The sequence below is a fragment of the Bos javanicus genome, chromosome 6, assembly GCF_032452875.1.
Source record: "Bos javanicus breed banteng chromosome 6, ARS-OSU_banteng_1.0, whole genome shotgun sequence".
Lineage (NCBI taxonomy): Eukaryota > Metazoa > Chordata > Mammalia > Artiodactyla > Bovidae > Bos > Bos javanicus.
The window spans coordinates 115,169,201-115,183,417 of NC_083873.1; the positions used below are offsets into that span (position 1 = coordinate 115,169,201).

Here is a 14,217-nt window from a genome sequence, read left to right on the forward strand (position 1 = left end):
CCGAATGGCTTCTCTCCCCAGACTTGAGCAGCATCTTTAAAGCATCTTTATGAGCACCCCATAAAGCATCTTTCCCTCACACAGGAGACCACTGTTTCCACCCTGCAACGGGATGGCTGCAGAGATCCAGCCAGGGCAATGAGCTAAGCAATAGGCATTCACTCAGAGCCCATAACTCAGGACCTTGCCCAGGGTCTGAATCCCTCAGTTCTAGAGGGACTGCGGATGGCCCAGGGGGTGAGGCCCCGGCCAGAGAGCCCTGCTCCTCGCTGGGCCCTGCTGGGCTGTCTGGCGCCAACGTTTTGTTTTGACCAAAAGAAGGAGTCCCGGTGTCAGAGATGAGTCTCAGCTCCAGGGTAGGAAGGAGCCGTGGGCACAGGGGCCCACGTAGCTGGCAGCCCCCTGGGCCAAGTAATAGATTCTGCCTCGCCCGACTCCTGACTTCTGGTTGTACTGAAGGTCCCAGAACTGAGCGACACGGGATGGGAGGGGATCCCTTCTTCCACTCTAGGTCCCTCTCCCCCCCGCAACCCTGACTTCCCCTAAGGCCTCCCTGGGCCTCCCTGTCCAGGTAAAGTGGGGGCCTGCCCTGCCCACCTACCCACCTGCCCGCGGCCAGTACTGGAAGGTGCTCCAGGATGCTGGGGATGGCGCCCACCACAGTGCATTACCAGAGAGGAGCTCAGCCCCAGGGATTACAAAGCAGCGGCAACTGTCCAGAAAATGTCCCTTTTTATTCCATACGCAAATAAGTAGATTCGTTTAAAAAAAAAAAAAAAAAAAAAGTCTTCGCCGGGATAACCAGGGCCGCAGCCCGGGAGAGGAACCCTGCCTTCGGAATGGACGATCTGACGGAAGCACCACCTGGCGGGATCTTCATCCGTTCCCCTCACCGGAACTCGCTCCCTGGGAATCTCTCTCTGCCTGGATGCAAGGTCAAGGCCATCAGGCTGATCGCAGTGCTCCGGAGGTCGCTGATGCATAGTCCGGGGCAGGGTCATTGTGCCTGGAAGAGTGGGCCCTTCCACAAAGCATCTTGGGCAGCCTGGATTTGCTGTGGACTGCGCCCAGCTGCTGGCTCCGGAGGGGTGCGAGCTGGGTTTGCTCAGAGGTTGAGGCCTGTCCCCGGGAGGGGAGGACCCTGGGCTGCAGGGCCGACTGTCTGTGATGCTGTGTTCCCGGCGGGGACCCAGCCTAGCGACTGTCTGTGGAGCCACAATCACCTGCGTCTCTGTTACATTCTGGCCGATCCTCGGACAGGCGTAGGCACGGCCCTCGAGGCAGCAGCCTGCGCTCCGGAGGCGCAGTGGGTCCACCGGAGCGCCCCCTAACCCCGGATCGACCGAAGGCCTCCAGGCTCCACCGCCGCCGCCACGCCCCCGGGGGGCGCGTCCGCACAAGTCCCGATTGGCCTCGAGGCGTGGGCCCGGCAGGTCGGGGATGCTCACACCAGGCCGGGCATCTGCGCCCGCAGGAAGGGCGCGGAGGCGGCAGCCGGGAAGGCGGCCAGCGGGTAGGCGAGGGCCCCGGAGAAGCCGAGCAACGGCGGGGGCGGCGCGGGCGCGGCGGGGGCCAGCGGGAAGGGCAGCGCGGCTGCGGCGGCGGCCCCGGCGGCGGGGGGGCTTTCGTGGTACAGCACCGGCACGCGGACCAGGCGCTGCGTGCCCGGCGGGGACAGGCTGGCCGCCTCCAGCTCGGCCGCCAGCTGCCGCTTCCACTTGTTGCGGCGGTTCTGGAACCAGATCTTGACCTGCGTCTCGGTGAGCTGCAGGGACGCGGCCAGGCCGGCGCGCTCGGCGCTGCTCAGGTAGCGCTTCAGGTCGAAGGTGGACTCGAGCTGGAAGACCTGGCTGCGCGAAAAGACGGTGCGCGCCTTCTTCTTGCGGCCGCCGCCCCCGCCGCGGGCCTCCCCGGCCGCCGCCGTCGCCACGGGGGCCTCGGCCAGCTCCGCCGCCTCCTCCGCGCCGGCCGCCGGTCCGCGCGCCGCCAGCTCCGCCGCCTCTCGCTGCACCGCTCGCGGCCCGGAGCCCCTCGGCCAGGCGCCCTCTGCGCGGCCCATCTCCTCGCCCGTCTCCGGTGAGTCCCGGTCGCTGGCTGCAGGGGGGAAAGAGGAGGAACACGGTTGGTTCTGGAGGCTCATCCCCTCCGCGAACCTGTCGCTGAAGCCAGCTGCTCCCCGCACCCCGTGAGGTCTACCACGACCACAGCAAGGAAACAGTCCCCAGACAGCTCCGCCGATGGCGGCGGGTCGTTTTCCACCACGCTCGGTAGATCTCACCCCGCGCTGGTCCGAGAGAGGCCGGGCATCCAGAGGTGAACTTGAAGACCTGAGCTAAGCTCCAAACCAACACGCTGGGAACACTCTGCGGGCGCATCCACAGAGGGAGGAAAAAAGGGAAGAAAAGAAACACCAAAACACAAACAGAAACACACGAAAAAGACTGGCTCCCATAACCACTGGCTTCGAATCGAAACAACACTCAACAGCCCCAGGGGCTCACCTCACAGAGGAAAGAAAGGTCCTTCTGAGAAATATAAACCCGGAAAACCAGCACAGAGACCACCTCACCCCCGGCATTCAGCCCTCCGCCAAGACCCCCAGACCCAGAAATAAAGACTTGCCACGATCCCTCCCCACTCACTCCTAGGAGAAGATGCAGAATTTCCGTTTGCATAGAAACATTCCCATTGATGGAGAATAAGCAAATGCAGATGACCGGCCAACAAAACTCCTCCCTGGTGACACGGGTGGCCTGTTCACCCCCGTTTTCTGTGCCCCTAATCCAGATGTCCACAGAAGTGTGCTCTCTCTGCCCACAGTCAGCTCAGAGGGCGCACAGACAAGTGCAGCTCTGGCTGTGTAGAAACACTCGGCTCCCTCCCGCCACCCCAAGCCCATAAGGCCCTGATTGAATCTGAGGGTGTGGGGTGCAGAAGCCCACAGAACCCCCGCACCCCAGCTCACGCTGCAAGAACCAAGCTCCACCCTGTCTCCCAGAGGTGAATCAATGCCTTGCCCCCCACCCCCAGGGCTGGCAAAGGATGATGGCTTCAGGTGAGAGAGCCTGCCCAGGACTCAGATGCTGGTCCAGACTCCAAGCTCAGCGTGAAAGGGGGCAGCCGCCTGACTTCCGGGCTTGCGATGCCAACTCAGGCCAGCGTCCCTTCTGCCTTGGGCTGAGCCTTCTGCGTGCACAGAGGCCCCAGGTTGGTATTCCTGCAGTCGAGTCTGGCCAGGCCGGCCCACCAAAAGCAGCGGTGTGCCCGCAGTGTAAGCGCTTAGCAGACACTGGTGAGCCGGTGTGAGCAGCGTGGTGCATACGCCCCACGCCCAGCAGCCGCGCAGGTATGCTGTGTCCCTGCCGGTGCCGCTGCCGGTGGTGTGAGCCCTCACTATGTCTAAAGAGGGGTCAGGTTCCAGGCTGGCAGGTGCACCCCTGATATGGGGGGGTCCCCAGATTCAGAGGCCCTTGTATTGCCACAGGAAGCCAAGCCGGGCCTGCCAGCTCTGGTACAAAACAGGGACCCCCAACCCGCATTATACGAACTAGGAAGGACCACGTCTCTGGGGGCTGCTGGTGGGGCTGGGGCTTGGGTTGGGGCAAAACTCCAGGGGCAGGAGGGGAACACATTTCACCCTGTGAGACCCTTTCAGAAACACCCCCTGAGAAGGGCACTACATTTGATCACTCAATTTCAGGGCAAATAACCAAACAGGCCTGCTGAAGCTTCCTGGAAGCGAAATGAAGAGGGTAGGGGGTCCCGGACCTTCTGGGCATAGGTTCTGAGAGGTGGGTCCCTTTGCAAAGTGCTCACTCCTACACCAAGGAGGGGGTTATCCAAGAGGTGACAGGGGTCTAACCACCTACCCCCACCCACAGCACTCTTTCTGTGCTAACTTTTGCTAGGAGCTGAAAGCACTTCAGAGCAGGAGCCCGAGTCCTCTACTGGCCTCGCAGGATGCACTTTGGCGTGCAGGGGGCAGGGGCTGGCAAAGCCCAGGGCTGAGGTTAGCCGAGCTTCCTAGTCCTGCTTCTGGGGGTCCTCCTCCAAAGGGCAGGGCCCCAAGGGAGGCAGCCACCCTGGGGAGGGGGAGAGCAGAACGCACCTCCAGAATGCCCGGGCAAGAGGAGTGAGTGGGTTCTGGGGCTGAAATCCACCACCCCCAGCCTCAGAGCTCTCAGCAGGGAACAAAGGCAAGGGAGGGGGAGGGGCAGAGAAAGGAGAGAGGGGGGTGGTTCGGAACACAGCCTCCTTGCCTGGCACAGCCATGGCCAAGGGGCCGCGGAGACCCAACAGGGAGATCTAGGCCCCTGCCCCAGGCCTGGTCTTCAGCTGGCAGAGGAGACGGGGCTTTGCGGACACAGCTTCTGTGGAAGACTACCGCCCCCAACCCCGCGCTCCAGAGCAGGGGCTCCCCCCACGCCATGCCCCCTTCATTTTGCTGAGTTTGACTCTGCCGTGTCTTCCGCCCTTTATCTTTGCTCTGTCTCGCCATCACGTACAGCTTTCTTTTCGGTCTGCTATTTTTCTTCTTCTCTCTCCCGCTTCTCCTTCCTGCTCTCCCAACGCCTTTCTTCCGCTCTTCCCTCTTTGCTTCTGCCTCTCCCCACCGTGTCCCCTCACGTGTCCTCTTGTTCTCGGTTCTATTTCACCCTCCCTTTCTTTCCTCTTCTTTGCTGCTGTCCCCTGTCCCCAGATTGCTCTCCCAAGGCTCTGGGCCAAACCCAGACCCTGCCAAAGCTTCTCCCTGCGTGGGGGACCTTGCCCTGCAGAATGGGCCTCCAAATCTGCTCACCCAGGGGCTCTCCACACGCGCCCGTAGAGCCCACCACAGACACAGGAGGAGGGCGGCCCAGAAAGGCCGCCAACGAACCCAAAGTCCCCGAGCAAATGCGATGGGAAGAAGCCGGGCCCCACCACCCGGGCCACCCCTCCCCACGCCCCACTCACTGTCAGGGCTGAGGCCGCCTCCGTAGCCTCCGTGAGACCGCGAGTACCAGCGCGCGGCGCCGCCGCAGCCCAGCGCGTACGGTGGCCCGGGACCCGGGGGCGGCCGGGGACCGAGGCCCAGAGCGCCCGGCCCAAGCAGCGCGCGGGCCCGCGCCTCCCCGCTCGGCCCGGAGCCCGCGCGCAGCTGTCTCCGCCGCTGCAGCCGCCGCCGCCTCGCCCGCTCCGCGTCCTCGTCCTCCGGATCGTCGTCGTCGTCCTCCTCCTCCTCGCGGCCGCCGCCGCCCTGGGCCCCGCTCCCGGCGCCCTTGGCCTCGGCCGCCAGCAGGTTCTCGATGAGGAAGGAGGAGGCGCGGGCCGGCGTGGCGCGCCCGGGCTCCGTCAGCTCGTCCGGCATCGCGGCCGCGGGTCCGTCGGACTCTGCCGGGCTCCTCGGGGTTCTGGGCGCCCGGGGCGCAGCCGGTCCCGGTCCTCGCTGGGGACCGTGGCGCGCGACTTTCTGGCGCACGCGCGGCCCGGCCCTAGAGCCGCTGCCCGGAGCGCTGGCGTCGGGCCCCGCGGGGCAGGCAGCGGCCTCCTTGCCGGACTGCGATCGGCGGGGAGCGGGTGCGTGCCGACAGCCGGCCGGGCAGCCGCCTCGCTCGCCTTTCCCGTCGCCGCGCTGGTCGCCGCCCGGGCCGACCCCGCTGGGGGCGGGGAGGGCAGGGGAGGGGCCAGCAGGGGCGGGGCAGCGCGGGCCCGGCGGCCGCCGGCTCAGCTCGAGGACGCCGCGCGAGCCCTGCGCGCCGCCACTGCCCGGAGACGCCGCCCGGACCTGGGCGCGCAGGCACTCTTGCGGCCGAGGGCAGGCGGCCTGGGGTCCAGGCGTGGGGTCATGGCCAGTCCGGCCCCGCGTGATGCATTCCCCGGGCCAGAGCCACCCGCGCCGGGGGGAGGGGGGGCGGGAGGAACGGGGCGGGGCCTCGGCCGAGGTCCCACCCATTGGCTACGGGGCCCCGATGAGAACCAGACTGGCCAATCACTGTCCAGCAAGGACCGTAATTACCTCGTCGCGGGGAGAGTGTTGGACCAAGCGTGAGGAACTGTGTGTGCGCGCGCGCGCGTGCGCGCGAGCATGTGTGGTATGTGTATGTGTGCACGTGTATGTGTGTGCTTGTATGTATATTTGTGCGTGTGTATACCGGGGCAGGAAGACCCGGGGGCTTCCAAGAAACCGCAAGAGAATGGGCTGGTCATTGTTTTTTTTTTTTTTTAAAGATCCCGGGTGTCAAAGCTGCACAGTTGAGGCATATTTTAATATTTACACTTAATGAAATATGCTTTTAATGCCAAAAGTAGGACAGAACTCTGCAGTTCTCAGATTCAGTCTCAAAATGTAAGAAAATGCTCCCCCGCCCTAATCCCATTCCGCAGCGCCACGCGTCCGGGGTCACACCCGACGTCACGCTGAGTTGCTAGCGGGTCTCCAGCTCCTCCGGAGGCCCCAGCCTTGGTAGGGAAGCGAGAGCCACCACCTCTGGCCGCAGAGGTCTTGGGGGCAGGCCCGACTGTCAGCGCGGGGAGTCCCCTCTCGCTTCTGCCGCGGGGAGCGCCGTGACAACAGTACCTCGCGGCCCACGCCGTCGCCCTCGGCGCTGTGGCCGCTCAGGAGTGAACCTTCTGACGGACTCACCGGGTCGCAGCGCGGACGCGCGCGGGCGCAGCCGGCTTCACCCGACGCGGGTTATCGCGGAGAGATACAGCCGCCTTCCAGGACCAACCAAGGGCAGCGCGCCGCCTGGATTTAGTTTTCAGAACAACCACGGTGGAGGGAGCATCAACCCCATTTTCCAGAGGGGAAAACAGAGGCGAGGAGAGACTGTCCGAGATGGTAAGTGGTTCTGGCCGGCCTGGTATTCCGACACTCAGGGCCTAAGACCCTTCTGGCACCAACACTCCCGGAGTCGAACCAGAGCTAAGAGCAGCGGGTCGGGAGGCCGGGCGGGGCCGAGGCCTAGCGGAGGGAAGCAGCCGGCCGCCGGGAAACAAAACAGAGGGTGCCCAGCGGCCTGGAGACCTCGCGTCTTTTATGCAGACTCCAGGGCCATCTCCCCTGACCCTCACGCCCCGCAGCAGGAGGGGCTGAGATGACCAACCACAGGCACTTACTGCGTTGTTTAACTCCATCGCCTGGGTGGGGACCCGCAGCCAAAGCGGCGAGCCTGGGTCTTAGGGAAGAGCTGTGGTCCCCCACGCCCTGCTCCCTGGGGCGCCCGTGGTCAGGGAGACGCCAGGGTAGAGGTGCCCATCCAGGGGAGGGTGGCCAAGGAGAGAAACGACGGCCCGTCTGTTTGAGAGAGACGCACTGTTCTCCTTGTAATCCCACCATCGGATTCGATGGGCTTCTGAGAGATGGAGAAACAGGCCAGAGAGAGACCTGGAGGAAACGACACGGGCGAGGAAGACGCCCTCCAGGCGACCATCTACTACACGCGCGTTTCCCTGGGCCTGGCCATCAGTGGCTCCGGAGCACACAGATTTTGAAGCCAAGAGCCTGTGTCGCTTCTGTGGTTTCCTAGCACCTTCAGAATGGGGTGAGGGGGGGACGTTCCTCAGAGTCTGGATTTCAATTCTTTTACGCCAGGGCTGCGTAGCCCTGGGCAGGGTGCCTCGCCTCTCTGACCCTCAGTTTCCTCCCCCTGTAAACCTCCGGTGATAAGCACCCCTGCCTGTGCCAGGCTGTGGGGAGCAGGGCCAGGCTCGGGCCACATATTCTGGCGGGGGAGGGGGGTGCTGCCTGATGTCTTTCCACCGACTCTGGGGAGCACGCGCGCGGGGGGCGGGGTGAGGGGAACTGGGTAGAAGAGAGCCGGCCTTTTTCCCAAGCACTGGTCTTCGGGGGCTTGAAGCACGCGTCCCCTCCGCGGGCCTGGGCGCTGGGTCCCGGCACTGTGGATGCTCCTCCTGGCGGCAGAGCGAGGGTCTCGCGGGGCCTCAGCGGCGAGTGGAGTCGCCGCCGGGTCGGGTAGGAAGGCGTGAAACAGCCGCTCCGGCGCTCGCCCAGGCCGCAGCCTCTGTGCTCCGTGCGGTCCTGGAGCCGGATCCTGCCCGGGAGAGGAGCCCGAGCTCGGCGGCGGGGATTGTAGGCAGAAGCTTGGCGCGCAGGGGCAGACCCGGCTGGCGGCTGCAGCTCCCCGGCAGGAGGCTGATCACTCAACCCAGGAGGGTTATCTTGCAGTCGGGGTTCTCTCTGGAGATGGACTCGGAAGTCTCAGAGCCCTGAGGAGGTTTCTGGCGCTCCCAGGACCAGAGCCTGAGTTTCTGATCACCTTCAGGCACCGCGCAAAAGGGCACGTGAGTGGAGCCTCCCCGGGTCCGCAGGTTGTCACCTCTGTCTCGGTGTCGTGTCTCTGAGGCACCCCGCACCCCCAAGCCACGGCCGCCCTTCCTTACTGCCCGGTCCCCTCTTGTCTTTCCTCATCCTCTGTCCACCACCAGGTGCCTGCTCTGCGGCAGGACCACCGGAAAACCTTCAGCGACCCAGCCTAAGGGGCGCTCCTCTCAACTGGGCACTGAGAACCTTGTCACCTCCCAGCTCAGCCCTAGTGTCCAAAGGTGCCCCCTGAACCAGGGGGAGTGAGCTGGTGGGGATAATCCCAAGAACATAGATCAGAAGTCAGAAACTGCAGCAGCCACTGCCCCTCATATATTTTTAAATAAACTTTTCCTTTCGGAGTAATTTTAGAGAATGCCCACCTTACAATACAGATTTCATCTCGCTTTTGCTTCCTTTCATCCCTCATCCGAATTCCATTTCTCCTCACCTCACTCCACGCCACCCCACACCCCTGCTGTTAGATATGAATCTACAGAAGCAGTATCTACTGCATACCCCCTCCCTCTCGAAATTTAATCCCCTTAAACTAGGAATTTGATACTGATAAATGTAGCAATGATTTTCTAACCACTTTGACCTAACCCGGCAGAGATGCCTTTGTTCCAGTCACCACAGACCGATCACACATCTCCCCTCAACTCAGGGTGTAAAGCAGCCATTTACCAGCATGCTCATGGTGTATATGGATTGGAGTGGGTTGTCTCCACTGCATGGTGTCTGGGCCCCAGCTTAGGGGGAGGAGACTTTCCTGAAGGCTCCGTGGCTCCTTTATCTGGAAGCTGCCACTGGTGTCAGAGAAGGGACCCCTCCGCCTGGGCTTCCTCACCACACGGGTTCTCAGTACACGGGTGTGGCCGGTGGTGTGTAGGACCGGGTGTGTGTGGGAGGGGCATGGAATGCCCCGGGAATTCAGAGCCTTACTCTGCGCTCAGGTCACAGCTCCCATGGGGTGCAAGGGGAGGGGCTTGGACCCCATCTCTGGGCCAGCGGATGGTCAGATCATCGGATGAGAAATCCAGGAAGAGACGTGCCCCCAGATAGTGGGCCCCCTATTAGGGGACTTTGGGGTTGCTGCCAGCTCTCCACTACTGCGGAACATGCCAGGATGAACAGACCTATGGGGTGGAGAGTCATCTGGGGGTGCATACCCGCCCTGAGCAGGACTCCTTGGGGGGCGGGTCTACCCAGACTCTGGATCATGAGCACTTCAGAAAGACTCTCCCGACTGGCTGTGTAGTCTCCCTTTCCTCGCCTCTTGTGGGCACCTGGTCTTCCTGGACCCTCGTCTGGCTGGCTGGCTTGGTGATGAGTACAAGAAGGAAACCAGGGTGCTTTGGGTCATGATTCTCTGGCTGTGAATAGGGTGAGGCTGCTGCGCTCTAGAGATGAAAGCTGCCCCTGATGGGGGGACCTGGGCAGGGGGAGGGCTGGAGAACAGGGATGCAGCTTGTGCTGGAAAGCTGAAGGATAGGGTTCTTAGTTTGCAAAGTGATGGGGAACCACTGAAGGCTGCTGGCTGGGGAAGGGCCAGGACTAGAGCTGGGCATCGGGACCAGCACCTGAATGCACTAGCTCGTGCAGGGCGCAGGGAGACAGGGGGGTCGAGGAGGGGCCCCGTCACTGTCCTAGCGGCAAGCAGCGAAGCCTCAGGAGGGCAGTGGCCATGGAAAGGGGCCACATTCATCTCAGGCGTCCACCTGGTGGCCTACAGGCCTGGACAAGGGTGGGCAGGGTCGCGGAGCCTTGGGACTTGCTTATGGGCTTGTCCAAGGGTCCGCTCCCCACATCCCAGCCACAGACAGTGGAGCTGTGCAGGTGTGCACGCAGGCTCCAGGCTCCTTTCCCAGTCCAGTTGCTGAGTCCCACTGTGGCCAGGAGCAAGTCGCCCCGCGCCTTCTGGGGACCTCAGCGTCCTCAGCGGTAAAGTGGGAATAACAGTCCCGGCCTGCGCAGGGGCTGGCCTGGGGTTGAGTAGAGGCAATGGGGCAGTTGAGCGAGCCTGAGGAAACGCTTGCTTTTGAAAAAGACCACATGTTTGAGCATGATTTGGGCTGCCTTTTGAGGTCCACCCACCTCCGGAGTGAGTCTCCCTTTAAACACTGAAAAGGGGAGGAAGGTGCTCACAAAGTGTTAGGTGGATGCTTCCCAGAGTTTCCAGTCCCCGGGAGGTTGGGGGACAGGCTTGGGGGAGGCAGGGATGGAGAAGAAAGGGGAAGTAGGGGAGCGGAGGGGAGGGGAGGGGAGGGGAGGGGAGGAGAGGGGCGGGGAGGGAAGGGGAGGGGCGGGGCGGGGGACGATGACGTGGCCGGCATCACCTAGCGCGGCAGGCACGTAGGAGAGAGGACCGGAGCCAGCGGGAGCCCTTGGTTCCGCCCGGCGGTTCTCAAAGACTCGGCCCAGAGCCTCGTGTGTGTGCGCGGCCAGAACCGCTTTTCCCCAAGGGCAGGTGACCCGTTCCCAGGCAGAACTGCGGGGACAGCCAAGAAGTCCCCTTCCCCGCGGGAGGGCCCCGGAAGGGTCCCAGCTCAAAGCCGCCCCGCCGGGAGGCCGCCCACTCCCGCCCTTGGGGTCTTTGCCAGGAGCCCCTATCTGGGCCAGAGCGGCCTCTCGCCCCGTGCTCACCCGCTGCTCACCCCTTCCCCGGGCTTGATGCTGTGTCTGTCTTGTTCCTGCTTGGGGCAGGCACTCACCAAATCTCTGTGCCCCGGTGCTCAGCAAACCTTGGACCCTGCCCAGCGCTCTCACTGGTGGACGGACCCTTTCTTCCTCTGCAGGCATATTTTGAAGGGACTGGCAGAGAACACCCACATACCCACCATCTAGATTCCCCCAGGAGCATGTTATTTTCCTTGCTTTATCACATCCGTACCACCTCACAGCAATCCCTGAATTTGGGCCCCAGTCCGGCCACTGAGCAGCAATGAGACGCAAGGCTGTTTGCTATCCCCACGCGCCACCTCCTCTTCTGGAAAAGGAGGGGAGGGACGGGGCCCAGAAAACCACACCATGGATGGGCATTTTCAAGATTATCCTTCATTGCGATGATACAATCACACAGGATTTCTTTGTGTGACGGCCAACCACCGGCTCTGCCTTCTGGACTCTGGACGCCGAGTTTTCCTGTCTCAGTAAAGATACGCGAAGCTGTGGTCGCTGAGACTCGGGGTGCGGGGATGTCTGGCTGGAATGTAAAGGGTACCTCGAGGTGGGAGGCTTTCACCTCGTGGGGGTTTCCACAGCAGAGAGCACAGATTTATGCATGGTGTTATCCAAACCGCTGGTAACCCTCAGACAGCTCGGGCGGCCCGTAACCTTGATGGCAAGTGACTTGGGGTTGGAGAAATGAGGCTGGAACAAAGGGCTGGACTGACCACGGTGCAGGGAACCTCTTCCCAGGAGCCGGAGGGAAGTTTCTGGAAACCTCTTCTGGGCCTAATGGGAGGCCCGCCTGTCTGAACCGTCTAGGCTCACCCGTCTAGGTTTTGGAGTGAAAGCCTGTGGACTATCTGGGAGTGCTGCGGGGCGGGGGTGGGGGGGGAATGCCCAGCTCGTGCTGCTGGCAGAACTGTTTGGCGCATAATGGTAGTTACACTGCTTCCTTATCTTTGCCGTGGGCGGTGCACGTGGGGGGCGAGGCTCGGAAGCCCCACCTTTTCCCCCCAGAAGCCCAGAGCTCAAAGTCCAGCAGGTTTCGCCACCCTCCGCTCCCGCCTGCACACGCATGAGCTCATCCTACTGGAAGCCCCGCAAGGACTTGTGGGCAGTGATGACTCAGAGCGCATCGCTGCGGCAGGACTCCTGACCTCCAAGAACTGCGCTTCCTGCAGGCAGAGGAGAGCGGGTATGTCAACAGTTACCCCTCTTCACACCGCCTCGCGCCACTGGGAAAAGAATGGGTGTTCTTGATGGAGGGGGGGCCTCCCGAGGACCAAGGACGGACTGGGGGAGGCAAGCAAACAGGGTACCCGATGTGCACCAAAGGTGTGCATGGAGGTGAATACAAACAGGCGTCATTGCACAGGCACACGGTACACCAGTTCATTCGTCTGCGGTTGTTCCTGTACGCGTCCGTGATGGAAAGTGGTGTCTCCCCAAAATTCACATGCTGAGGCCCTAACCCCCCGAGTCTCAGAAAGTGACCTTATCTGGAAATTGGGTCACTGCAGAGGTAACGAGTTACTTCTAGTGGGGTCACCCTGGCGTTCAGTTCAGTTGCTCAGTGGTGTCCAACTCTTTGCAATCCCATGAACCGCAGCACACCAGGCCTCCCTGTCCATCACCAACTCCCGGAGCTTGTTCAAACTCATGTCCATGGAGTCGGTGATGCCATCCAACCATCTCATCCTCTGTCATCCCCTTCTCCCGCCTTCAATCTTTTTCAGCATCAGGGTCTTTTCAAAGGAGTCAGTTCTTCGCATCAGGTGGCCAAAGTATTGGAGCTTCAGCTTCAGCGTCAGTCCTTCCAATGAATATTCAGGACTGGTTTCCTTTAGGATGGACTGGTTAGATCTCTTTGCAGTCCAAGGGACTCTCAAGAGTCTTCTCCAACACCACAGTTCAAAAGCATCAATTCTTCAGCACTCAGCTTTCTTCACAGTCCCATTCTCACATCCATACATGACCACTGGAAAAACCATAGCCTTGACTAGACGGACCTTTGTTGGCAAAGTAATGTCTCTGCTTTTGAATATGCTGTCTAGGTTGGTCATAACTTTTCTTCCAAGGAGTAAGTGTCTTTTAATTTCATGGCTGCAGTCACCATCTGCAGTGATTTTGGAGCCCCAAAAATGAAGTCTGTCACTGTTTCCACTGTTTCCCCATCTATTTGCCATGAAGTATGGGACCAGATGCCATGATCTTCGTTTTCTGAACGTTGAGCTTTAAGCCAACGTTTTCACTCTCTTCTTTCACTTTCATCAAGAGGCTCTTTAGTTCTTCTTCACTTTCTGCCATAATGGTGGTGTCATCTGCATAGCTGAGGTTTTTGATATTTCTGCCAGCAATCTTGATTCCAGCTGTGCTTCCTCCAGCCCAGCGTTTCTCATGATGTACTCTGCATAGAAGTTAAATAAGCAGGGTGACAATATGCAGCCTTGATGTACTCCTTTCCCTATTTGGAACCAGTCTGTTGTTCCATGTCCAGTTCTAATTGTTGCTTCCTGAACTGCATACAGATTTCTCAAGAGATGGATCAGGTGGTCTGGTATTCCCAACTCTTGAAGAATTTTCCACAGTTTATTGTGGTCCACAGAGTCAAAGGATTTGGCATAGTCTATAAAGCAGTAGATGTTTTTCTGGAACTCTCTTGCTTTTTCGGTGATCCAATGGATGTTGGCAAATTTGATCTCTGGTTCCTCTGCCTTTTCTAAAACCAGCTTGAACATCTGGAAGTTCACAGTTCACATATTGCTGAAGCCTGGCTTGGAGAATTTTGAGCATTACTTTACTAGTGTGTGAGATGAATGCAATTGTGCGGTAGTTTGAGCATTCTTTGGCATTGACTTTCTTTTGGACTGGAATGAAAACTGACCTTTTCCAGTCCTGTGGCCACTGCTGAGTTTTCCAAATTTGCTGGCATACTGAATGCAACACTTTCACAGCATCATCTTTCAGGATTTGAAACAGCTCAGCTGGAATCCCATCACCAGTAGCTCCGTCGCCCTGGCGTGGGTGTGCCCTAATCCACTATGACTGGTGTCCTTACAAAAGGAATGCACTGCAAAGAAGCAGCGTGGCTGGGCAGGGACCCCTCAAGGCTGGAGCTGATCCAGGTGCCCTGGGAGAGTGCCCTCGAGGGGAGCCCGGCCCTGGCCGCACCTTGGCCGTGGAATTCAGGTCTCTGAGTGAAAGTCATTCAGTGGCGTCCAACTCTTTGCGACCCCAGGGACTAC

At 60.8% G+C, this 14,217-nt stretch overlaps 1 protein-coding gene across 1 annotated transcript; it reads right to left on the bottom strand.

Moving 5' to 3' along the window:
• Positions 1-715: 715 nt before the first annotated feature.
• Positions 716-5,768, bottom strand: HMX1 (H6 family homeobox 1). The gene is made up of 2 exons (XM_061420952.1): positions 4,954-5,768; positions 716-2,094 (listed from the first exon to the last, which is right to left on the bottom strand). The coding sequence occupies exons 1-2, from the start codon at positions 5,345-5,347 to the stop codon at positions 1,445-1,447; spliced, it is 1,044 nt and encodes a 347-aa protein (XP_061276936.1). The 5' UTR covers positions 5,348-5,768; the 3' UTR covers positions 716-1,444.
• Between the last annotated feature and the right edge of the window lie 8,449 nt (positions 5,769-14,217).

Coding starts and splice junctions, on each gene's coding strand:
- HMX1 (XM_061420952.1), bottom strand. CDS start 5,347: ATGCCGGACGAGCTGACGGAGCCCGGGCGCGCCACGCCGGCCCGCGCC. Junction 2,095..4,953: donor AGGCGGCCTCAGCCCTGACA/GTGAGTGGGGCG, acceptor TCCCCCCTGCAG/CCAGCGACCGGGACTCACCG.